This window comes from Pholis gunnellus, assembly GCF_910591455.1.
Source record: "Pholis gunnellus genome assembly, chromosome: 12".
Taxonomy (NCBI): domain Eukaryota; kingdom Metazoa; phylum Chordata; class Actinopteri; order Perciformes; family Pholidae; genus Pholis; species Pholis gunnellus.
Window position 1 is genome coordinate 10,793,055 of NC_136539.1, and position 27,359 is coordinate 10,820,413.

At 41.7% G+C, this 27,359-nt stretch overlaps 1 protein-coding gene across 1 annotated transcript in view; it reads left to right on the plus strand.

Annotated features, from left to right (window-relative positions):
* nalf1b (NALCN channel auxiliary factor 1b) overlaps positions 1-26,950 on the plus strand; it is a gene marked incomplete at both ends in the record, with an annotated part of 67,328 nt that extends 40,378 nt beyond the window's left edge. The window contains 2 exons of the mRNA XM_079169687.1: positions 23,771-23,942; positions 26,649-26,950. Of these exons, the coding sequence (XP_079025813.1) occupies positions 23,771-23,942; positions 26,649-26,950 (474 nt within the window). The remainder of the gene's footprint in view (positions 1-23,770; positions 23,943-26,648) is intronic.
* Positions 26,951-27,359: the final 409 nt, after the last annotated feature.

The window sequence follows — 27,359 nt, forward strand, 5'->3', positions numbered from 1 at the left end:
CGTCCTCTGTGACGTGTCGCTTGTGGTCACCCTCTCTTGCTCTGACATCTGACCTTTTCCCACGAGGCTGCACTCCAATCACAGAAAAACAGGAAGAACATTGCCTCTGACAGCAGGCGTTACGAGTGGTCTCATGGGAAATGTAGTGCTGGCAATCTAAAGTGGGGTATGAGTCACCATCTGTCTCCCTCACTCAGTCATTGCACAAGTGCTGCACATGTGTGTTTTGGTGTGTGTGTGTGTGTGTGTGTGTCAGTGTATTGATTGTATTTACTGGTTATTTGTCCTACTGCTGTCTTGCAGTTTGAATCTATTACCTTTTTGATGACAAGGAAATTGTGAGTTGACCTTGCAAGGTACTGGGAGAGTGTTGGCTGTCACTCCGTCGTCTTGTGTGTCTGGAAAGCGCCGTCAGTGCTGGTAGCTGTTGACACTCACACAGAGCCAACACGCTGCTGCAATACACACACACACACACACACACACACACACACACACACACACACACACACACACCTCAAGGCTGAGACTGTCCTACTGTGTCTCTACTTGCCACCACGTTTAGGTATTCCAGGCAACGCTCTTAGGGTATATTGACATTCTTGTCTCATAGCTTGCTTGTTCTGCGAGAGCTAAACCGCCCTCTCTCTCTCTCTCTCTCTCTCTCTCTCTCTCTCTCGCTCTCTCTCACTCTACAAAGCATCAGACATATTACCCTCACTCATACTCAGCTTTGGAACACAGCATGTAAACGCATGCATCAAAACAGGCACACATCTAAACAGACAGGAGCAGAAACAGCGATTATTGTACGCAGATATTATTTGAATGATGCACTGATGTGCTGTACTGACCCTATTTATGTGACCAGTTTACTGATTTGTTCGTACGTCAGTTAATCACAATGACAGTCTCTCCTTCAACAAAGCTGAAGGCAGGGCTTGGTGTCAGTACTAAGAGTCTACACCAATGCTAGCGGCACTGTGAGGGCATGTTCCCTTTCTTAGTTTAGCGCGTAAGCACGCTAATATTTGATAATTGGCACTACATGCACAGCTGAGGCTGATGGCAATGTCAGTCGTTTTGCTGGTATTTGGCGGGTACACCAACGTTTGGGATGTTTTGACCTGGTGGTGGTGCTTCATGAAACATCGGGTGTAACACACGAGTGATTAGAATTGATTCCTGTTGTTGTTTTCACACCACAAGCAACACAAGTAACAAAAGGGCCAAGCTACCAGAGACATTGTCGGCAAGTTGCCTTTGAGGCGTTTGTTGATGTAGTTTTGTCGTTTGGTAGCATTGGGATCTGACCAACAGCATTTGTTTTAGAGGAACGGAACAGGATGAAACAAAAATGTTTGGACATATTCTCATGATGGTTTTGCTTCGGCAAAATATGTGTCATTAAACCACTTGAGAGGTTTGGCTTACACTTTCCTTACACATGGAACGTACAGTAACATACAGAAAAGACTTGCTGGTTGTGATTTCCTCATGCAAAGGTCCGGAACATCACAATAATGTCTATCTTGCGCTGTGATGTAGTGCCGTATATATTGAAGTAGCCAGCAGTTGTATTAACGTCTGTATGTAGTCAACAACTGACTGTCAAATCAAATAAAGAAAGTTCAATTGAATAATATCTCAACACTATTTATTATTACAGATTTCAAATTGAACTGGAAGAATTATAAATAATACATGCTCTAATAATAAATACATGTTGTTCTCTCAATTAAAGTAAAATAAGGGCTGGATGAAAATAAACAGTACATAACAGAAAGCTTTTGAAGTACTTCATTTTAGAAAAAATAATTTACCTGAATTGTCCCGCAGCTTTAAATTCAGTTTATTCATGTGTGAAGTGATGTCAATCAAACCAGCCACGAAATTATACTCTTATCTTCTAAAAAGAGAAATCAGTATGCAGGGACTTTATCTGTGGTTATTAAAACCACTTGTTTCAGGTCTTTTCCTCTCTGTTAACATCGTTGTTGGGCAGTGAATTCATGTGTTAGGATTCTGATCATGTTGGGCTCTTAGGTTTATTTTTTCTGTGCCTAATTTCGGCTTTGAGTGGGTACGTTTGCTCAAAAGATTTGTTCTTTGTCTCGTAGTGGCGCTTCACATTGCCTCTTTTAACAATCGTCACGGTCTCTGAACATACTGGTTTTGAACTGGTTGTGGGAATAATGAACATTTAATAGTCCGTCCATCCCTTAGTTAAATGCTATGGTTAAGCCGTGTACATTTCTCTTTTTCGATCTGGCTCAGATACTTCTTCTCCCTCCCCATCTCTCCTGTGTGTGTGAATATCGCACTTGAGTCGAGGGCAACACTTATCAGAATACCCATATTTGATTGGCTGGGCAGCATCACGTGAGATGGTTTACAACACATATAATTGGTCGGTGTGCTTCCTGGGCCGCTGAACGAGTGCCGTAAAGGCTAGAAAAGCGCCGCCAGTTAAAATAGAAGTGCTCCATGAAAATGTGATAATTCTCAATTATCTATCAGTTATAAGTCCAGAGTCCAGATACAACGACGTCCGGGTCCGGACTCGGACTGCAGTCTGCCTATTAGTGACCCCTGATAGTATTACTATGATATCCTATATACTGTTTACAGTTACCACAGTACCCTGATCCACCTTTACATACCCAAGCCAAGCAGCATCAGTGCTGCACAACCCTGATTTAGAGGGCTTGAAACCTGGTCATATAGTTGCTTCATACCCTCGAACATCAAACTCTATCTTTTCTAGCTTCATTTAAATGGGATAAAAAAAGACATTTTTAAGAGCCAACTGGCATTTGTTTTGGAAGATTGTTGCCATAATCAAGAAAAACAAGGATATCCTTTAGACCTCAGGAGCTGATGTAGTGAACAAATACGTTACCAACCAAGGTAAATTCACAGTGACACTGGCACACTCGTAGTTGTTTTGTCGCCGTGCCCCACAATGAAACAAGGGCAGTGGGACACAAAGCAGAAAACAACAGACAAACACACTTGATTACATAACGGCCCAGGATCTATGATCTCTATGCGTTGTCTTCACCTCAGCTGCTGCTTGTTTATCTCAGTGCTAGAGGTGTCGTACGAGAAGACACGCAGGTAAAGATGTAAATTAATTCTTCTTACAACACAGGCGATATCATTTTAAACGTTTCCTTTTTTTTGTGTATTTTGTCCTCAGGAAACAATATGTGAAATAATGAAGAGGGTAATAAGGAGAAACAAAACTGAAAATATATAAATATATAAATAAATTGAAAAGATGAATTGGAATGGACTGAAATAGAAAGCAGGACTCATAAGCATTACACACATAATATCATATAAACAGACCTAGTTTGAGCACATAAACACACACACACATACAAAAATACACCAATTTGCACACCTTCAGGAGCTGGGAGCAATGTAGCTTACGCTGCCCTGTGATGTTGGTTTGTTTGTGTGTGCCAAGGGAGTGATAACCTGCTACAGTAGCTAACATTTCCAAACAGCTCCAGCAGCAGATCACACTTAGAAAATGAATGGGCAGATTGCATCTGTGTTCGGATGTTTGGCGGAGAGATGTCTTATAGGCAGCTGGTCTCTTTGTCAGCAAAAAAAACACCCATGGGTTTATTGATTTTGAGCAAGCTGCATTCTTATCCTCTTCTTATCCACATCACATCTCTCAACAGCAGTCAAAAGTTGGTATCGCAGCTATTGTTGAGGAGACATGGATGGTTGATTTGAGTTACTTTTATTTATTGTTATAGCACCTCAGGACACCCCTCCTTTGCTACTTACTTACTACATACAAACAACCAAAGATACTATTGAGCAGCTACAGTTACTATTTGAAGTGTGAGCCTGATCGCAAAACAAGGACATTTTACCATCACATTTTGTCAAATTTCTAAACTGAATAATATAGTCCCCAGGTGTGACTTCCATCCAAAGAAAGCCAAAAGAGAGGGAATGAATTGAATGTTGCCTTTGTCCCAAGAGAAAAATAATAATAATGATGGGAGCCATCAAGACACAAGGTTTCTCTTCACTTCTGACCACATCCATAAAATAGTTCAAATTAAATATACTGAGTCTGCGATATTAGAATCGGTGTATAAAAATACGACTAAACATATTAGTCCACCCAGGCTGCTACAACCCCCAAAACCTACCCAAAAACATGCCCTCAGGTCACAAGATCTGAAAAAGCAAATCTGAAAAAGGCTTTTTAGTTTACACATGTTAGCATGCACACAAACACACACACGCACACACACACGCACACACACACACACAAAGACCCACTAAAGTACATTAAGCGATTCAGCATTGATCAGCACTCCAGAGAGTGGACCTCTTAACTCTTTTATTAATAATTGATACAGGCCACAAGAGCACTGGGGTGCTCATCTTTACTTAGCATATTAAGACTGGACCCTTTTCCCTTCAAGGCTTAGAGGCAGAAGCCACTTACTGGGGGTTTGTGGCTACCACATTCGCATGCTGATGACATTTAGCTGAGCGGTGTCTCAGGGGACCTTATTTAGATGATGGAGACATTAAGACATGGCTGTAAACTGGCAGACCAAAGTCATAATATCAAACCCAATAATGTGGATTGGAGGGAATCCACAGGAGACATCCTTGTTTTCTCTATTATCATACATATTTGTCATCGCTGCATCTTTTACAGAAGAAGTCCCAGGAAAAGGCTTGAGTGAAGAGGAAAATAACTCTGTCCTGTATCTGCTGTGTATTATTATTTTTTTTGCAGATACCTTTAATGATTTGCTCTGTTTCGATACGTCTATGTTTTTAAGTTACGCATATGGTGGGGGAGGGGGGGAGCCAGTCACGTACAGATGACACAATCCAGTGTGATGCCTCTAAGCTGACACTGGCAAAGATCAGCAACGACGGCAGGCAATACACATCCTGGCATTTCCGTGTTATGTAACTGCTTGTATGCTGTGGAACATTTAAGGCCCCGGTGCACCTGAGGCTTTCAAACTAAAAAAAAACTAAATGTTTTTGGTGTCCCAATGAGCAGTGAAGGTTTAAGTCATGTGTCATGTGAAAGCATGGCGTGGTTGCTCTTAGCCTGATTCAGCATCATATCATTTTTAAGACTGAAATTTCTAAAATCCAAACTGACCAAAGCAGATCTTGACTTAAGAGTCACCAATATGGTCGAGATAATAAAAATTTTGTGTGATCACTAATTTAGTAGGAATTATGCAATTACTGAAATACAATATAATGCTCAAATGTAGCAAAGCCTGCGAGCTAACTCAGGCAGCCAAACTAGATTTGGCCACTGCACACACATATCCGAAGCACACATTTGATAATGGCAGTATCCTCAACCCAGAGCTCTGCTCAGTCTTAAGCTGCCATATGTGGTGGAAAAAAATCTTTTTAACTTCCCCGTGAGAAATAACCGAGATGAGAAAACTCTTAAAATGTAAAAAAACATAGTTATTGAACAGACACTAATAATAATTCAGCTGAATGGATAGAGCTTGTTCCCCACAGATGGTTTGGAGGTCTAACAACAAGGAATAGTATAACAAAGTATAATATGCACTTTATCCACCAAGGCCAGGTTCCCGGCTTTGGTATTGTTTTCGCGGGAAGAGGGTTAGACATGAAAATACATTCGATATGATAACATTTATTACTTGGGTTTAAATGAGTCCGGATGATCTGCATATATGCAGGTTTAAGCGATTATAACTAAAAGAACAATATGATACATTTCCACAGCACCATACAGCAACTGCTACTGTTCATACAGCATTGATGAGAAAAAGGTTCCAGAACAGACCAATGAACTTCATTGGTGACACATGCTGACACTTCAAATCTCCTGTCTGCAGTGCACCATATTCAAAATGACACATTCAAAAAAGTATTGCTTCCAGTCTATCTTAGAATCCTTTTCTTTCTTTTTTTATGTAACCCTCAGAGGGCTTTAGAATCAGTAAACAGGTGTCAGGCAAAAAAGAAGAACAAACTGCTTATAAAACGGTTTAGATGAGAATACAGATATGTTTCAGCACATTTTTAAAAGCAGTATACTTGGCAATGTCCGCTCTGTGATTGAATCTAATCAAAATCGTCTCAGTGTGGTAGAAAGGGACTCCCTACATTTTGTTAATTGTGTCTTCCTAAGCATTATTTCTCTGGTAGATGGAACGCAGCAGACAAAGTGTGTCCTCAGAGCACAGCCAATGCCCACATAACAGACTCATCACCAAGAAAGCAAAGAGCTCACAGCAGTGCAGGAGTCATTGTGCGCCCTCTAATGACAACACAAATCCTCTTACATCCTCCTCTGACGCCAACATTGCTTGCGTGTTTGTGAGCGTGTTCAATTTTTGTATTCATGTATGTACATGAGTGCACTTGTATGTACACCCTTTTGTGCATAGTATGTGGGGGAGGAAGAGGAGGTGTCAAGCACACAGTGCTATCCAGGAAAAGATTGTTCTGTTCTTGTAGATATGTGTGGGAGGACACTGTGGAGTGGGGTCATCTGGGACCTTGGATTCTCAGGGAATTAAGGAATTACTTACCCTGACTTCAATTTAAATGCAAATGTTGGGAATGTGAGCTCCTAGAATAGTTCAAAGACACCAGGAGTGGACAGGAAAGTGGGCTTTGTATGCTTGTAGAGGGATGTTTAGAGTATATTACCCATGATTGGTTGTTGTCAGTAAAGATTTCCAAGGGCAAGACCTGGTGGGATCATTGCAGCTGCCAGAGAACAACCTGGAGAAGGTCAGCACACTCTTTGTGCCAACAACAGCAAGTGCAGCTTTGTTGTTTTCAAAAGCTGTTGTTTACTCTGTTTGCTATAAATCTGGCCTTTGCAGCCAGTTTAGTAGACTCGTTGGAGATGGTGACTCTTCAGAAACATGCTCCAAATTTTAAATTTCATAAAACACATTATCAGATATCAGAATCAGAATCAGAACCGTTTATTGCCAAGGAAGTTTGCACCTACAAGGAATTTGTCATGGTGGGTAGTACATAACATTAAACAATAGCATTAAACAATCAACAACAATCAACACAGTGCAAGAAATAGAAACATTTTAAAATGTACAAATATAAGAATATAAAATAAAGTGCACAACAAACAGATAACAGGACTGTAAACAAGTGAAATGTAAGTGAAATTTTAAAAGTGTCAAGTGTGTTTAAATAAAGAAACATAAGGATGTGCAGGGGAGTGACCGGTAGGAAATTGACCTGGGGATGACAGAGTCAGTGGGGGTCCCGGGCTATGTTAATGAGCCCGACTGACGATGGGAAGAAACTGTTCGTGTGGCGTGAGGTCTTGGTCCTGATGGACTGCAGCCTCCTGCCAGATGGAAGGGGCACAAACAGTTTATGTCCAGGATGAGAGGTCGGCTACAATCTTTCTTGCTCGCTTCAGGGTCCTTGAAGCGAACAAGTCCTGGAGGGACGGCAGATTGCAGCCAATCACCCTCTCGGCAGAGCGAATGATGCGCTGCAGCCTGCCCTTGTCCTTGGCAGTGGCTGCAGCGCACCAGACCGTGATGGAGGAGCAGAGGATGGACTCAATGATGGCTGTGTAGAAGTGCACCATCATTGACTTTGGCAGGTTGAATTTCTTCAGCTGCCTCAGGAAGTACGTCCTCTGCTGAGCCTCCTTGGTGATGGAGCCGATGTTCAGCTCCCACTTGAGGTCCTGGGTTATGATGGAGCCCAGGAAGCGGAAGGACTCCACAGCGTCGAGATACTACTCTGCAGCACATAATCTATTATTCGTATGCCCCGTTATTTGTAGGATTGTACAGAGTAGCATATTAGAGGGAGCGAATGAGTAAAACCACTTGTGCGAACATGAAAGAGATGGCAAATGGTGAAAAAAAACTGAAATTGTCAAAAGAGGGCTGAATTATAGCCGAGGTCAGAAAGAAAGAAAAAGAAAAGCAGTGGGTGAGTGCAACACTAGAAGATCACTGGAATAAGAGAGATTTATAATTGATGCCAAATGTACAGTCCATTACCAACAGATGGTTCATCTTACTGAGATTATTTGCCGTGCAGTGAAGTGTCATAGCCTTATAGGTAGCACAAGATTGTGGCTAAACTTTGTAGTGAATTTCGACAAAGAACATTAACAGTCTTAATAATTAGTTTATAGTATAGAGACTTTACATGAATATCTGATCAAATCTCAGTCATTTCTTAAAGGCTACACTTATTCATTGGAAGCATATTAACAAGACTAGATCAAAATGACACATATACAAATACAATTATATGCAGGTGTCTTACTCACATGGATTTTTCTGGATGGCTTTGGAATAATTGTCCACACATTTTGTCCAAATCTAGCCTGACGTGTTTCTTTGGAAATTTAGGGTTCTTGACTTCAGTTTAAAAATAAGTTTGTTTATTTGAACAAATCTTGTCCAATCAAATGCTTGCTGGGATCGACCCATCAGTGGGGTATTTTGATCTCTAGCTGAAAATAGTCCCCAACATATGCATTATTCACTCTTGTTTGGGTAACATTTGCTGAGAACTACAGTCCCTTTTTTTTTTTTTTAAATGAAAGTATATACCGTATTCAGACCCATGTTTATTAACACACCCATGTGTTCGATAGAGATGAATGGGCTTGAGTGAGAGCCACAGACACAGTGAGTCAGAAAGCATTGAGAGACGGATAAGGCATTTATAGTTTTGGTCTCAAATGGGATTTGTAACAATAATAGAAATAGAGAATATTACAGCTAATTCTGAAATGAATACAGTCACATAAGCTGACTTGTGATCCTTCTTCAGCTCTGCACAAACCCCTATTCTTGGAAGATTTATGTGAGAGGGCCCTGAGCTCTAATGTCCAGCTGAGCAGACCTTGAACTGCGGGGGGATATGGCCTATCAATTATTGAAGCGAGATATGGGTTATCTATTATTGCTGTGCACAGAAAAGAGTGTTGCACTTTTATCACCGCAGACAGTTGGAGAATATTCCTCATTAAGCAAGCCCTCTATGAGTGGGTGACAGTGATTAGTGCTGGAGAGGACACATATACTTGATGAGGCTGAAGTGCAGTATTAGCCTTTGTTACATGGAGCTTGTGTTTGGAAGTGGAGCAGAGTGCACCAAGAGTTCCTATGTTCTCTCCTCCTCACAATAGAGGCAGCAGAGTGGAAAATCTCTGGATTATGAAGAGCCCGACTGAGGCAAATGCACACACACACAGACACACACACACACACACAAACCGCTACACACATGCTCTACTCACCCCATTTATGTATAACTCTGTGCACCTGCACTGTACACACAACACAGTGATCATGGGTATTGCAGGTATTGCAGTGTTACTATTATGGGAAACTGCTGCTGCCCCTAAGCTCCTCTCCTCCCGTCTGCTCCCTTCTCATCCTCTCATCCTCTCATACATCAACTCCCCTAAGCAGCGGTGAGCTGGGCCCCCAGGCTCGCTTTTTCTCCCAGCCAATGACGCTATTAGATAGTTCATTTTGTTATCACAGCCCAATGGAATTACAGCCATGCTCTTGTCTCCGATAAATATTGGATGTGACGAAGAAGGCCTTGAAACACCACAGTGCACATTTCTCTTCCACCCTCGCCCATTATCTCTGTTTTCCCCTGAATGTGAGTGTAAAATATGTATTCTGTTACAAGCCATGGTGTAGCTGGGCGATATGAGATGACAGGAGAGGTGGTTTGAGTGGGCCCTTGAATTGTAATGAGCCAGCAAGTTTTGGGACACAGCCATGTTGCTACACAGCCTCTTGTAATGGGATATATAACTTAGATTGATGGATCTGTCATTTGCTTGGTCTGAACATATGGTCCACATTCACCTGAGACATTCTGTGCAATCTCTGTGCATATACAGTTAACAAAAAAACTGCATCAGTCAGATATTTTAGTTTTTTGTTTCATAACTTCCTGCTGATCTGCAGAGACAGGTAATCGACACTTCATATGTTGATTTTATCCTGACTGCTGTTTTGGGAAAATATCGTCTTGTCCTGCTTCTCATCCCGTTTTTATTTTTATTTTTCACCATGAAATAAGACATGTGCCGTAGAGCCCCGCCCCCTTAAGTTACTGTTGGCAAGACTGCAGTGTACAATGTACATTTTTCTAGCTGAACATGAGAAGCATGAAAAAGGGTCTCAATCTGCATTTGCTTTAACTCAGTGCTGTGTAATGATGCAAAAAAGACAAAACAACAAAAGCTTAACTGTCTCATGTCAAAATTATCTTCAGGTGATAAATCATGTGTAAAACACAGAGATAAAGGAGCAGCTTGTTAGCCCGGCTAGCTGCAATATGAAGTAAACATATGTTGTTCAGATACAGAAATACCTAATTACTTGTTCAAGCAACACAAAGGTAAGATTTATGCTTGAAACTATTTGTTTCATTTGCATGAGAAAAGGCTTTGAGGACTAACTACGTGAATCCGTCATTTTCATCCAGGGTGAACCTCCCCACATCTAATTCAGAGCAGGACGGCTGCTGTGGCTCAGTGGGTTTTAACCAGAGGGTTCGCGGATCGATCCCTGGCTCCTACTGACTGCATGTCAAAGCGTCCTTGAGTGAGACGCTGAACACAGTTGCTCCCCGGCCGCTTTACAGCAGCCCACTGCTCCTAAAATGCGTAGGGGTTAAATGCAGAGGTCATATCTCATGTGTGTAACTGTATGTAAATGACGATTGTAGTAATGTCTTTAAGGACAGAGCTGATAACTTTATCCTTAAGTCTTTAAAAACCCAAACGCTTGGCAGCTCTACCGTGCCTAGTTACTGTTACTCAGCTATAATTGGACAAGGGTTGTTTGGTGGGAGGGCTTTAGCAAACGGTCTGTTACTTTGGCTTTTCATTCATAGCTGTTTGTGTTTCAGCGTTTTCTTGTTAGAGCAGTGCTGTTCTCCACCTGGTGTATGGTGGTCATGGATACATGCTGCGTCTGCATTTAGGTGCACAAGGCCTTAACTGCTTAACTCGATCATGATAATATTCTCCAAGCCATCATTATAATTCATTGTAAATGTGATGCTGTCTCCTGCAGTAGGCCTTCCAGCAGTGTGGGGGCTGCTCTGTTCTGCTCTCCTCTGCTTGCAACAAAAAAAAAAAACGCTCATTCTCCCCTTCATACGGAGCTGCAGCTTATTCTGGCAGCAGCAATCAGATTAATAAATAAACAAGCTAGCAATTGTCCACAATGAAATATTCAAATGATACGGCTGTTTACTAAAAGGACACTCATCCTGGAATTTCAAGCCGTAATCACCCGATGACATGACATGTCACCAACAACGGCAACCTCTCTCTGTCTTCCGCCTTCTCTCTTACCTCAATCCACCCTCTGCATACGACTGCGCTCCAAGGCCGTCCGTGTGTCTTTGTACTTTCCCTTCAGTTGCGTTGTAATTAAGAATAATGTACAGCAGAATTCCAACTGACATATGACTCCATACTGATTTACCAAGTGTGCTTTGCAAAATATAGTGTCATCTCTGGATCCACTGAAACACACATTTACATATGTGCCACTGCATGCATTAGCTCTCTGTTATAATCCTTTCATCTTGCACTGTGTGTGTGTGTGTGTGTGTGTGTGCGAATGAGCGCCCATGTATACTTGTGTGCCTCTGTGATCTTGCTTTCTGTCTAAGCACAGCATTGCAGAGCACAAGCTGCATACTAACCCAATCATTAAGACATAAATGAGAACATCAGAATCTATCTGCAGTCTTGCACACAGCAGTCCCGAGATAGAGAGGCAGAGGGAGGGAGAGGGGTGGGGGAAGGGCTGACCAATTTATCTTCAGTCTCTCCTTCCTCCTCTTCTAATGTTTGCATCTCCCTATTTCTCTCTTGCTCTCCCGCTTCCTTACTTTCTCTGACAGAAGCACAGGGGCGGGATGTGGCCTGGTTGAATATATCAGACTCAGACTTCTTGCCTGTAGTTTTTAGTCTAATTGGGGGCAGCAAAGCAGCTAAGTCTCAGACTTGGCCCAGACAATGTGACCCCATCGGGTTCCACCGTTCCTTTCTAATTTTGTCCCGCATTTCAAAAATTGGCCAATCCTGTCCCACTTTCCCGTCCGCATGTGAGATAAAAAGAAAACATCAGAGAGAACATGAAAAGATGGAAAGCTTTGACCGAGAGTAAAAAAAACGAGGTAAAAATGGCAGAGAAGAGAGGCTCTACTTGTGTGCTGTAGTGTTGTTGCTAGAAAGAGTCAAAAATGTAGTCTCAGTGTAAAAGAAATGTGCTTTGCATGAGGAGGAATGTGTGAAGAGAAGAGATCAGTGATCTTTTAGCAGATGCCACGCTCTAGCCAGAGAAACCAGTAAAGATGGGAATGAGAGGGAAGGTATGGCAGAGTGACAAGAGAAGGCATGCTGAGGGATTTGGGGGCCGCGACTCAGGTTATTGAATCCTTGAGGTCAAAACAGGCACTACTGACCTTTCTGGCTCTCTTGGGAATGATTCCCATAGGGACCATGACATCTTCCTCTGTGGCAATGGAAAGCTTATGTTAATCAGTGCAATGCTTTGTAAGCTTCGGGTTATATGATGATTCAAGCTGCAGCACAGAGACCTCGAGTTCCACATATTGTGCATGCCTGTGTGTGCCCCTACTGTACATAGATGAGCATGCGCATACATAAACACACGCATACACATGACATGGAGCATTGTCCTTGAGTTTGCTCCTTCTTTGTGGGATAATCCTATTAGAAATGTATCTTCTCAGAAGCATTGCAGACGAAGCACTTCTTGTCTGACCTGAGCTGTTCCAAAAATACCCCAAATAAACACATCATTTTCCTGCCACGTATGACGTGTTTGAGGGCTGTAATTCCTGGTCCTGTTTTGCATTCTACAACATCAGAATGTAAATCTTGGCTAGCATCGGCATGAGCTGGCAGCTTCTAACTTAACCTTTTTATCAGGAAATTTACTGTCCTGGGTTGATGTTGAATTTGTAGACAAAGAATGCTCTATATTGTTATACACAGCCAATAGGCATAACCACTGTATACACTGTGCACCATGGGGGCCTAATCCGACATAAGGTGTGGATTCGAAAGCTCATGACATTGTGTATTTGTGGTTAATTCGATTTTTTTATTATGACTACCCCCCTTAATTTGAGGCTGCTTTTATGGTCACATTATTTAACCCACCTCAATAGTACCTCTATCATATTTCAGTCACATTTCTGTCCTCCCATCCCAAATGCATTGACCGCCATGGGTTTGTCCACGTGGTTTGTCATGTAAACAATCTTCAGCAACAAGTATGCTAAATATTTCAAGAGGCCTTTCTTTTAATCCACATTTTCTGTTTGAGATCATCACAATGTTTTGTGCCCCATCCAAGTATGCAAATTAGCATGTGTACGATCCCTTTGGGATGACATTTTCAATGATGAGTTCATTATCAAGTGATGGAAACATCACATTGATGGGAGGTAAGATATCAGCTTGAATGACACAGAACTCATACTACATAAAATGAGGTGATGCCGAAATCAACTTGTTTAAAATTCTTGTTGATAAATAAATGTCAGGCTGATCAAATATAATCATAAAATGATTTGTTGACAATTTCATTTAATCACTGTGAAATGTTGGTAATTGGCTGTAACACTTGAGTATTTCATTTAATTGCGTTCAACATTGAATGTGATAAAATTATGTTAAAATCTCTGAGATTTTTGGAGTTATTAAGGTTCAGAATGAAATCTATTGTCAGTGGTGCTGGCCTCTACACAGGGTATGTGGTGTGTGTGTGTGTGTGTGTGTGTGTGTGTGTGTGTGTGTGTGTGTGTGATGTACTCTAGCAGCTAGTCTTGGGTTCACAGACAGCTTGTTACTGGACTTGCCCAGACAAGACCTCCATTATCAATACCTCCTCACCTCACCTCACATCTGATAATTAAACAGTTAGTGCGCATTTTCTGCTGTGTTCCAAGAGATTGTGCACATACGTGTGTGCGTGTGTGTGTGTGTGTGCGTGTTTGTGTATGTGTGCGTGTTTGTTTGTAGTTCGATTTGCAGTAACTAATGACGTTCATAGAATACGGTGTTTGTTTTTGTACCTCACATCATCCGGGCCTCATGTTGACAGAGCTTTATACAGTATGAATTTATATTAAACTGAATTCAATCCAGATAGCGTACTCACACTCAGGGCATAATACAATTCATATCATTATAAAACGAGTGATTTAGGACACTAGTTGAGAGGGTGACAGTGGGTGACTTTTAAAAGGGAATAAAGACAATAAGGATAAAGTGTGAGCCACACTTAACGCAGTTATTACGATATCTTTAAATGGCAAAATGTTTTTAGAATTGCTAGTTTTTTGAAAACTTTTTATAAGTTATACTTTGATGTAATCTTAAAATGCAGAGCTTGAGCACAGTGGCAGCAGTGTGGAGGATTTGCTGACTGGAACACAAATAGGACACTGACCTTGGAATCATTAGGTTCTCTAAAGAAAGCAACGAGTTGACAGTTAAGCCTGACACACTTTGAGGATTCCTCCCTCCTTTCTTTCTGACTTTATCTTTCATACCAGATAAATATGGAATAGTTTTCTTTTTATGAAGAAGTGATTAGCAAAGAATTTGAGGGGAGTCACTAAAATAAATGTTTGTGGATGGACACAAATACATATGGTGGCGCTGTGCCCATTTGATTTAGGTACCTTTTAGACAAAAAGGTATTAAACTGACCAAATTGGCACACTCAATTTTGAGTGATCCGATCCCCAGGGCCTGACATGGCTGGCCTGGCTGAGTCAGTGGCACCTGTGGGAGGAAAGCCCTCTGATAACTAGCTACTACTACAGAATATCAATACTGTAAAGACCTTTAAAGACACCACTGTCATCTCTCTCTAACCCTTTTTCTAAATGCCTGCGTGTGCTTGCTTCACCTGTAAAAGAGATAGAAACACAGCAAGCAGACGTAGCACAGCAAGGCTAGAAGGAGAGCACACAGCACAGTGTTTTTTCTGAAGGTGAGCGTGCATATCTGTTATGTTTTCTGCCGGCAACCTTGTGTAGGCCCCCCCTTCCAGGCCATTTTTCATCCAACTGCTGCAGTACACACTGCAGAGGGAGACAAGGGGGAGTGGGGTGGGGTGGTGGGAGTCATGTATAGCAGCAGGAGAGATAACAGTTCCACGAAGAGAAAGGGATTTTCCTGTGAAACTGTGCGGTTATGGTGGACAGTTGTCTGTTGCTTTGATGACTTACAGTATTAAACGGGTCCGCATGGCTGTGATGCAGGAATGGGACCCACGGAGGCAGAAAGAGTTGCTAACTGAGCTGCAGGTGCACGCACATGCATACAAGCGTGGCCCACTACAGCTAACAGCAGGCTGTATGACTGCAGTGGGTGTTGATTCATCACTCTCACTCACAGTAGGTCCATCTTGCTGATAATTAACTTTGTCAAATTAATTATCAGTGTGACAGAGCCGATGAATTACACCCGGATAACCTCGATTAATCAACAAAATGAGTTTAAGGGCAAATGTTTTGTTCATATGGATGTGCTCCCTGTAGAACATGTCTTCTTTCTTCTTCATCCATCACCATCCTCACATCCATCATTTCTCATTGTAGTACCTTCTATCCGACACTCTCTCTGTATTTTTTTATAGAAGTTGTAGGGTTTAGAGTACCAGGACCACAAAGTGTGGAAGCCTGAGTGGTTGGTTAGTGTTTCATGCTGCTGCAGGATGTGGTTAACGGCATGTTTTGCTTCACTTTCTGTGTACTTTCTGTAACACTGGCTTTATGGATGTGTCTCGAGATATTCTGAAATGAGATTCAGGAGTGAAGACGAGCACTTCTCCTTGTCGTTAACACATTGAATGTTTACTTTACTCTTGATTTGCATGGAATCCGCTGCTTTACAATGTTGGGGTTGTATTAATAACTTTGTTTTAACATTCCTTAACGTTACCTTTGAGCCACGTTAGCAGAACTAGCATTAAAACAATCTTTCCCAGTTATTACTTGATGGGAGCTAGCAATCAGCAATAACTTTGATTGTAAAGTTACCACATTCACTAACTTATAGTTGTAGTTTTAGTTGACCTATATGTAAAATATCTCGCATCTATACTGACTTGTGGAAAGTGATGCCAGCCTCCCTGATCTCTTTGGTCCTTTTGCTACAGCGATTGAAAGCTGTCAATCAGTTGCAGCTGGTGCTTGTAAACAATACCGTTATCGATAAGACGGTTATCCCATGAAATATGAGGTAATGTTGTATCCACTCTTTAATATCTATGGTGTTCTTAACGTTCACACACAGCTCGTTGTTTTCAGAACGTTTTGCGGGCGACGTTTATTTCTTAACTTTCACGAGATGTTCTTTGAGAACGTCATTCTCCGAACAGAACATTTCCCAGGATGTTGTTTTCCTGACGTTCACAAAGTAGAGTAAGAGTAACGTTATACATATCAGTCCTCCATGAAGTCCATGTACCATTTGATCGTGTGGTTAGTTGACTAATGTATGTAAACTTGCTGCCCAACTGTGGTTACATAAGCTTCAAAATGAGCCACAACTTGACCGTGTGCATGCGTCATGCGTGTGCTGTGGTCCTTAAATGAATAGCACTCCACCCCCAGTAGTCAGCGGTTTGACCGGCAGCCAGAGCTTATGAAAAGCCAATCAAAAAAGTGACACTGCGTCTTCATGTTTTATCGGGCCAAATCAACCAATCAAATATTAGTAAAACATGTTTCATTTGTGGCGAAGAGAGGATACTTGATGTTGGTGGGGCAGGAAGAGCATTTGGGGGTGCATTGTGAATAAAAGGCCCAAATAACTCAGGTGTAAACCACTTCCTCATGTCCTGTGCTTTTTTGGGCTCGCGAGTCGGAATTCCACACGGAGCAGACGGAGACGGAGGGACGTCACTGTAACCACTGAGACTTGTTTTCTTTCATACTTGTACAATCATCCCCTTCATGAGGGCAGGCACTTCACTGTTCAAACCTAGCACATTTCTTTTTGTCACACAGTTCTATAGATGTGTGTGTGTGTGATTGGAGCTAGGTGATAACTTTATCAACTGGTCCAGACAGAATGACATCCTGACAGTAGGACCTGAAACGGATCATCTCAAAGACTCACACCTGCACCACCTGACACTCTTGTAGGCACTGAACACCTCTTTCATTATTAATTCACATACTGCCATGACCGAATCTTTCATTCATTACTTTTTCATGTACCCCTGTACAGCTGCTATTTTGCAATTCAGCACTCATAAAGCTTGTGGTATTTTTCCCTTTTCACTGAGAATCTCACTACATTGAAACATGGCCTGTCAAATGTCTCAGCTTAACAGTCTGGTGAACATGGTGCTGTCTGAAGTCTGAGGTTATTCTATTTTTTTGCACACGTCCCCATCTGGCCCTCTATTTGTTTGGCTATATTCTCCTTTTAATAACTTAACTCAATTTAAGAATGTAAGTCCTTGGTGTATGGCAATTACATTAGCATGACTTTTGTTTGCCAAATGAGCAGCCCATATTAAAAGATATGAAGTGGTGTTTAGCCGTTCGTGGTCTCATTTGTTTGTGTGTGTGTGTGTGTGTGTGTGTGTGTGTTTGCTATATGCGTGAATGTTTTTGTTGTGCATCTGCTACAAACAGCAGGTGGGTCATAATTTGAAACCAGGCCTCACGTGTCCACACAAGTCATTCATATATAACCTGAATGTAATTGAATAGGTGCCTCTCAGGGAGTTGCATGAGTGCTTTCTGCACCGCTTCTCTTCCAATCAATGTATTGTTTTGGGCCTTCAGTCTGCCGGCAGCCTTGCCTGTGCTTTTGTTTTACTATTACTTTCTCATTGGCTCCACTAACCACCTCGGCTAAACCTGCCTGTTTGTTTGTCGGTCTTGTTGCTGAGATCATTAGCAATGTTACATTTTCTCTTTATAACTGCAGTTGACACTGTTTTTATGCTCGCCAGGTGCTGGCGCCCCAATCTAATCAACACACACACGGAATTGCACATAAGAATATCACAGCCGATGAAATGGTATCTCCTAAGTCAGCAAGGTAGTTCTGCAATGATATTGAATTTATTATTCATGCACTTTCCTTGCAGCGACCCATGGTTTGTTTTTTTCCTTCTGTTTGAGTTCACGCTTGATTACATTCATCGACTTACCGGCGTGTTTAGTTATGCACACTCGTTTGTTTACATATGTGAATGTGGATGCTGTTTTTTTTTTTCGATCACATTTGGTGTAACCTTTGCAATTTGACCCTTCAGCCCCCATCTTGTACTGGAACTCCCATGGGGCATTGCAGCTACTGCTGCTGTAGGGATTAAAGTGATAGTTTACATGCTGGCTCCTACTAAAGCAGGACCCCTATTTGACCCCTCACATCTTGGACTGCCTTTCTGTCACTGCTTGAATGGACTGCTCATTTCATCCAACACTGTGGAGAGCTAATGATAATCTGTGCTTCTGGGGAAATTGCATTTTCTTCAGTAGACAGTATACAGTGCATAGGGTCCATTGATTTATTTAAATAATATAAAATTACATTTTGAAATGCCCCTTCTGAGAATATTTGTCAAAATCACAATTCCAAAAATATTCTCTAGTATAACTATTTTTAGTTCTTTAACATAGTCAGAGTAAATACAATATATTTGCATTTTCTGTCTCCAAAGATATTCTTTGCTGTGCTTGTTGACTGCGAATTACTTCTTGCAGCGGGACATCTAACACCATTAAGTGCTCTGAGACAAAATTCCTGTGAAAATATTTAAAAAGCAGAGACAATGAGGCTTAACCTGAATTCACACATTGTGCATCATTTCCCTCTGTTGTTTTACCTCCATGCCCCAGTCTGACACAACTTCAAATTATGCTAATACCAGGCTATTGTGCTGTACACTTGTCTTGGTTCATAATTTAAGCCGAGGATCATTTAAATAAGAAGAGCAGAAAAGAGGATAAAAACATAGCGGATAGCCTCAACGCAGCGAAGCAGTGAATGGCTGTGTTCGTCGTAATTGACAAGGCGGCTCGTGAGACTCCGCATGTGTTTGTGTGTCTGTGCCTCTCTGTAGCGCTACTGTACTGTACTGCATGTTGAAGAGGAAGGAGTTGCAGTAATCTGGTGTGTTGCTATCAGCTCCCTCAGCTTCTGTCAGCAGTTTAGCCACAACCACAACATTAAAGATGAGGCTCTGACAAGGCAGGGCCATCCGGGGCCACTTAAAACCAATACCACAGAGCAGGATGGGGCCTTCCATCAATTACAACCTTATTAGCCTAATCGTTATGAAATAATCCAATCCAGAGGACAGCTGAGACTCAACTCTGCAGATAAACAACAGGCAAGCAAACCAGTGGAGAGCAGGGAGGGGAGGGGGATGTAATAAAGTATTGAGGCATTCTTTTTTGTGATAGAAAAATGATATCCATTGTAGAGCTGCAGATTGGATTCTAATACAATCAAAATATTTTCAATTGTCTCATTTTAAAATCTCAAAAGCAAACTTTCTGCTTGCTTTGACCGCAGGAGTGTTTTTAGTCTTTCAGCCACAAGCAATGAAGAAGTTTCCCGACTGACGTATCTCCTGATATCTCTCTTTATACAACTCAGACCACCACAAATGAAGTTGTAGACTTCTGTTCTGAACTTCTGTTCTGAACATCTGCGTCTGTTTATCTCCACTGTCTTCTTTACATTGACTTTGATTGCATTCATGCTGCCTCTAGATATCTCTGCATTGTGCAAAGTGATTGCAACTGAACTGAAGCATTTGCCGTGGAACAACTATGACACTACGAATGTTCAACCTACAGCCCAAGCAAGTTAATAAATGTGTTCTTTATCTCCATGAGGATATTCTTTTACATTACATCTATTCATTTACATGCATTACATTTGTTATAACTTCATCTGACGGATGCTTTTATCCAATGCAATATACATTTTCCAGCACACGTAAATGCATAGAAATGATGGAAAAACAGCAAAGTAGAAGTGATGTAAATAACGAGTGATTGACAACACTATAGTTCTGTTAAAAAGAGAAACTCTGAGAAACAGAGCAGTGAGTATAACGCAACCATGTTGATGTACTGATGTGCTCTGTCCTACATTTAAAGAATGGTGAACATGACTGTTGTTGTGATGATGGAGTCAGCCCGCCTAGGGAGTGCAGATGACGAGATCTTTCCGTAGAGTCGGCACGTCATTTTAACATATTACGTGCCACCGCAACACGATGCGCTGTTAAAGATGTGGCGATCATATCATGTCATTCTGTGAGATCAGGCTGATCCTTTGCCATACATATTTACATTGCACTGATGTAAATTATTGTGGGCTACCCTTGATGAATAAATACTGAGGTAATGACTTGTAGTACTGCAGTTTGCCGTTTTTATTTGAAAATACATCTTGTAGGTTTTTCATGTATAGAATCACTACAGCTAATCAATCCACGAGGCCTGTGTTGTGAGAGTGTGTCAACGTCGCACCCTTATTGGGAAAGATGACGCAATGGCAGGAGTTCAGCCAGCAAAAGTGAATGGGAGGTGTAAAAGGAGGCGAAAGTTGACAGACAAAGGAGAATTAAAATTCGGCTGACCTCTTACTTACTGAGTCGGTGATTGAGGAGAAAGCAGTATTTTACTCTCATTATATAAACGAGAGAAAGAGCCCATCCTACGACTATCTCTATCATGACACTCCTCTCCCTATCTCTCTCACTTGCTGTCTCTCTCTCTCTCTCCCTCTCTCTCTCTCTCCCACTCTGAGATGTGACAGCAGGATGACAAATTACTCGTCACGGGTCTACAGTAGACTGATGTTTGTGAGCTCTCGTATGCAGCAGCAGCAGCAGCAGCAGCAGTGGGCTTCACTAACTGGGACTGAGTGCAAAAGGACATGACCGTGTGGCAAATGGCCAAAAAGAGACCACATCTGTTCACTTCACACAGAGGTTCTGCTGACTGGCAGGCTCACAGGACACGCCTGCCCTTTTTTGTTCTTGTCACATGGTCTAGGTGTCACCTTGATTTAACCCACTGTAGTTCTTTGTCCTTGTAAATAAGCATTATACCATTAAGCAACACTGACTTTGAATTCTGATGTACGGAAATGTGACACCTTATCTGCTACGGAGGCAAAACTAAGGGGGCGCTTTGGGCGCTGTGTAAACATAATCTCTTCAGTTGTGATGTTGTTGATTATTCAGCTTTAGATGTTTTAATATTTTTGTCTGAGGCACAGCGCAAATGATTGACTTTAACATTGTTTTCTGAGATTCTGCTGAGTAGGGGAAATGTGTGATAAATGCCAAAAACAGACACTGCTTGACACTCATTGCCAGTAACATTGTTAGTGTAATGTGATACGTTGCTGAATTTCCCCCGGTTTGCCTTCATGTCCCCTTGGCTGACAGTTACATGATGAGAAGTTGTCCAAACACCGGGATCAGGAGGACATGAGGTGGAAAATGTGTTGCACAAGCAAAATGCAAAAGACAACCGTGCACTCTCACACATACATGGACACTTATGTTCACACGTACATCGACTCACAAGTCATTTAGAAATATTTATCTAATGCTGTATGTACAAGATGTGACATTAGGTAATGCGGACACATTTTCATTTGTGACATTCATGCAGCATTAGATTAGAGAGAAGGGCAGTGTGTGTGTGTGTGTGTGTGTGTGTGTGTGTGTGTGTGTGTGTGTGCGTGTGCGTGTGTGTGTGTGCGGAACCAACCTTATCTTTGACAGGAAATCTAATTAGCAATACAGCAATTTACTGTACAGTATCTGTGCATGTGTGCAGAATGTCAGTATGTGCATGTGTTTAGTAGTGCACGTAGTATGTGCCTCTCAGTCCACAAAGAGCACGACAGATGATTCAGCCCAGCAGTTACTATGTTCAAGCAATATTTACATAATGATTTAATTGTGTGATCCATTTCTGAAGCTACAAAATGACATCTGAGTGTGTCCGTTAGTAGCACAGAGGATGTTTCGGTAAATTATTGTCACAATAATGCAAATTCTTTAACTTTTCTTTGTTGTTCGTGTCATTTTAACTTACAGTAATATGCCCCGACTCATGAATCGAAGAGCATTTCTAAGAATAGTTTCCAAATACATCGTATTTCTTTTTTCTTGTTTGAATCACTGCCTTTGAAATGTTCCTATTTACAGGCAGAAATATTTGTAAAATGACATGATTAGATTACTAATGCCATATTACTGAGCAGTCAGGAAACATTTTTGCAAACGGAATGTGTGAGAGGGCTTTAACTATATATGCCAAATACAGTAATGCAAAAGGAAATGTTAGCACCTGTTTTAATAATAAGCCCACTAATGATGTTTGATGACGTCCATTATCAACACTAGCTCTGATAACCCAAAGCATAGCCTGCCATGTCTGTTATTCACCCTTTAGGATTGAATTTATTCATTTTGTACCGTCAATACTTTTTCTCAAACTCTCCTCTCTATCACATTACTTACATCTTGCCCAGATTGAAAAACATCTCTGTCCTATACTGCCCATATTTTCTCTTTAACATGTTCAGGGATTTCTTTTGTTGTAAATATGTGTGTCATCCAGATGAGCCCTACATTACTATTATACAAATATCAACATACACATTGGATCTTGCTCTCTTCTTTTTTTTCTGGCTCACAACCACAACCGCAACATGCACATTAAGTATCTATGGGGGAATGATATGATATATGGTCCGGTGCACTGTTTTAAGGCGCGATGATTATCTCATAGCAGGTGCTAGCTTGCCTCACAGTCTCTGGAGTTTTTCACAGGAAATGCCAGCAAATTAATGCAGGTGATTATACCGCAGAAGGCGACTAGCTTATCAAATGAGAGGAGACAAATGAAGTGCTCAGTAAATGATTTGTCCGTCCCCACTCGTGCACTTGTACAGTTGAGAAAATGGGTGAGAACATTTTAACAAATTACCACAAACAGACTCCAACATCACACAATGAAGGCTCTGTTTTAACCATGAGCTGTACATTTGAGCTGATCTGACATACATAATAAGCCAATCGTTAAATGTTAGTGAACTGATGATAATTCAAAATAAAAGCTAGTTATCCTGTTGTCAGATACCGGTAATAACTTAGATTGTTGTCTACTTTTGCTATTGCATTAAAAGAGCTGTCTATTGGGTAGCGATAGGTCATCCAATTCAGTGTTTTGATTCTTGAAGGCCCACCTACGAGCTTCTTTCCAATCGTTCATCCACAACCAATCTCATGGTCTCTTTCAGTGAAACTCTAAAACAACTATTTGAGGTCATCCTTCTGAACACTGAGCAATGCATCCGCAGTATAGGCTACACACTGGCGCTCAGTTGTTCTTAAGAGGAGGTTGGGTAATACTGTATGTTGACTGACAAAGTGATGACTGCCCAGCAACAGCCACATTCATTAAACAGTGGATATCAGGATCACCAGGATATCTGCTCAGTGTGAATCAATAGCGGTAGAGGTCGTCGATGATGCACGTTCATGTGCGAGTCTGCATGTGTGTATGCGTTTCATCCAGTGCAACCCTCCCTAACTCATTGATTTCCTCTCTCTGCACCCCCTCCACCTGTCTTCTCTCCCTCCCCTGCCCTCACCTCTCTGTCTCTCTGTCCTAGATGGTTTATAAGCCCTGGCTGTGTTCTCAGTACTTCCAGACCACCCAAATGCACTGCAGTAAGCGAATCCCCTGTGGTCAGTACTGCCTGGAGGTGCAGCAGCGATGCCCCTTCGTCCTGCCCGACAATGATGATCTCATTCATGGAGGCAGCCCCAGTTTTATATGTACAGGTACAACAAAAAAATCATCCCACAGTTTGTGCCGTTTTCTGTTTGTTTTTAGCCCCTGTGCTTGTTTTCTTTTAACCTTATTTTAAAGATTGGCATCAGTAATGTGCATACAGCTGCTCAACTCAACTGAGTAGCTGGAGAAAAGTACTTTGTTGACTATTTGAGGGATGAAAGAGCATTAGTTCTCCAAATCTGGGATTGGCAGCTATGAGTAACAAGTTGCCTTTCCCTGGTGCACAGTACATCATGCTTTTGGCCCGAGTGTCTCATTGTGCAAGAGTAAATAGTGAGGACATAGCGAGCGTAGTGTCCTGCTCAATGCAACCTCTGATGGTCACACAGTAAACACTTGACTTTACAGTTACAGGATGTTCTTTTTAATTCCCAGACTAACAGGGTGACACACCAATAACAACAAATTCTGCCAATTACTCACAGCAGCAAGAGGCATCTGTACAATGGTGGACTGTGACAATAAGTCTGCATGTTCTATCTGTACTGAACAGCTAATAGCACTCTGTGGGTCAGTGTTAGTGAACGTGCTTATCTCCAGCCATAAAAACACACACACACACACACACACACACACACACACACCATCACACACGCACACACACACACACATCTGAATTCTAATTAATGCTTAACCTTGTCAAGACCAGGTTTTTGTCTCCACATACATGGAAGATGAGTGAGTGGGGGCTCAGTATTACTCTGTGTGCAGATTTCTGTCCCCTCAACATGATGAATACAAAGGCAACACACTGACATCACATGTTGATGCTGCCCTCTGGTGTTCATGTTGAGCATCAGGTCACATTCATGTACAGTAAGGCGGATGAGATGAAAGTAGTGTCTGTGTTTCTTATTTGTGTACTCTTTTCTTTTGATCATTGGAACTGATTCATTTGTTTAGGAAGAATGCTAAACAAGACTGATTTTGTGGCTCTTTGAAATTGAAGGATAAGGCTATATATAAAACATTATATTTATAAAAAATTAACTACAAGAAACCCAAATCGACATTGTGTTAGTCCATCTCTAAAGAGTTTCTGATGTAGCCAGCCTGTCTGTGGCTCTCAGCTACAAGCCCATTCCTGCCATCAGACGGAGTCTTAAAAAGTGGGTCATACTGTACATACTTACATTCAAGATAAAAAGAAGAAAAGGCTCATTATACTCAAACCGGAGTGATCAGGACATTTGTCTGGGACTATTTTCAGCTGTAGATAAATACAAATCTGCCGTGTAGTGACATTTATATCAAGAAGGTGGTGTGTGTGGGATTGAGTCAAAATAAACTACAGTGCCGATGTTCATCGTACTGAAGGTGTGACCTTTTTTTAAAAATAGTTTTTGGACAATCATGGAGATCTATAGCTCATAAGAATAAGCTATATCAGTCTTTGACTGACTTCAGATAGTATTTAGTTAGTTGGATCAATTTACCTTTTCATGGGCTTTGCTGACAAAACAGAAAATGTAGAATATCGCCAAACCTTGAATGCAGTAGTAAGCTCTTACCATGTGGCATCTACATGTGCATTATGCTGCGATGCACTGGGCAAGACTAATCGAGCATTTGGGTAAAAAAGAAATAAGTGAGATGAAAAGAGCACTTGCAGGTTGTGTCTTTCACCTCTGCATCTGTGCATGTGCGTATTTTGTCGAAAACCCTGCAAACATAGTCGCTCTAAATGCAGATGATTGTCACAATCTTGCTGTAATTACATGGTTCCTCTTGTCACGTAAAGCTGTTGACAGTCAAACTGTGCTGAGTGGGCACACACTTATTCAAAGTTCACTCTTTACATTAGCATGCACACAGGCTGAGATAAACCCCCTTTGCTTATAACGTCAGTAAAGCACAACATACGGTATATTTTTGGACAATTTGTATACAAAATTCAAGCATCAAAAGTACTTCTATAGTTTACCTGTTAGCCTAGTTGCAAAGGTAAGACTACAGTAAAGACAATAATGTTTCTGAGCAGAATAGAGAAGAGACTTTAGGGGTGCAACAGCATGTAGAATAAAGAAATCACACATTCAATACAACCTGGTTGTGAGATGGATCACTGCAGCTTAAGACCACACATGAAATGAACGAGACGCAAACAAGAAAACATTTGATCAACATTTCAAAAAAATCTCATACCTCACATTTAAAATCTTTAGAGCATTGCAAAAGGCCTGTATCTAACAATTATTGTCAATAAAGGCAAATCAATTAATCATTTTGTCTGTAAAATGTCAGAATATTTGAGCAATTTCCAAAGTCCAAGACGACATATTCACATAGCTTGTTTTGTCCTAACAGCAGTTCAAAAACCAAAGACATTTCATTTTCTGTCAGTTAATTACTCGAATAATTGTTTCAGCTTCCAACTGCAAATATCTAAAACACAAGCAAATTAGGAAACACTGACAATCAAACAGAACTGAGTTAAAGATTTCCATTTGCTTGTGTTTCCTAGTTCATGGAAATGTATTCTTACTGAGGTCCATTGTTGTTATTGTCTTTTATGTCTTTTGGTTCTCAAAGCAGTGCTTGTGGGGAACGTTGGAGAAGCAGCAATGCTCTTTTTGTGACAGAAAGCAAGTACAGGATTTCTGAAACATGCTACATGGCAGCATCTTTAAGACAATGTGTCAGCTTACTGTTTTTATCTCTACCACCACCCTTCCCCCCAAAACAACCCCCAGGGCTGCTGGAGGACTATCCATCAGGTGTTGACCCAGATGCAGAGTGCTGTGACGTGCGGTGGGACTTGAAAGTGGACAACCGTTCCCGGGGGACCCTGAAAAGAACTCACCCGCCGTGCCAGCACCGTACCTCCCTCAGCTCCTCGGCAGCCTGCAGACTGTGTAACAGCCGGCTCAAACTCTGCCTGCTGGTCCTCGTCCTCCTACACACTGTTGCCAGCCTCACTGCATCCCACAATGCAACAGGACTGGGCCTCCCCGCCATCACGCCTCTGGAGGAGAGCCCTGCCAGCGAGGAGTGATAGAGCTGCCAGCGAGGAGGTGAGGTTGTTGGGGTGGGGGATTCCCTCACCATGGCAACCGATGTGGAATAACACAGCCACAGTTTTTGCGAACGGCGGGAGCTGTGCGCCTGTGGGCATTCTGCAACGCGTACGTGGAACATGTGGGACGCTTGGAGACGAAAGACACAGAAATCAATCAAAACAAATAAATAAGTAAACAGACATACTAAGGGACTCAACCAGTCCCTTAGATAGGAAGGGGACAATGCCACAGCCTTTGTTGAGTGGGAAGGTCGGCTTCCCCATGGCTGATTTTCTCTCACTACGCTTTTTTACACTGTGCTCCAATTAATGGTTTCTGTTGCACTGGCTGACTATGGAATAACACAATCATATTCTCTTTCTAATGTTCATCCTTTGTGTTTGT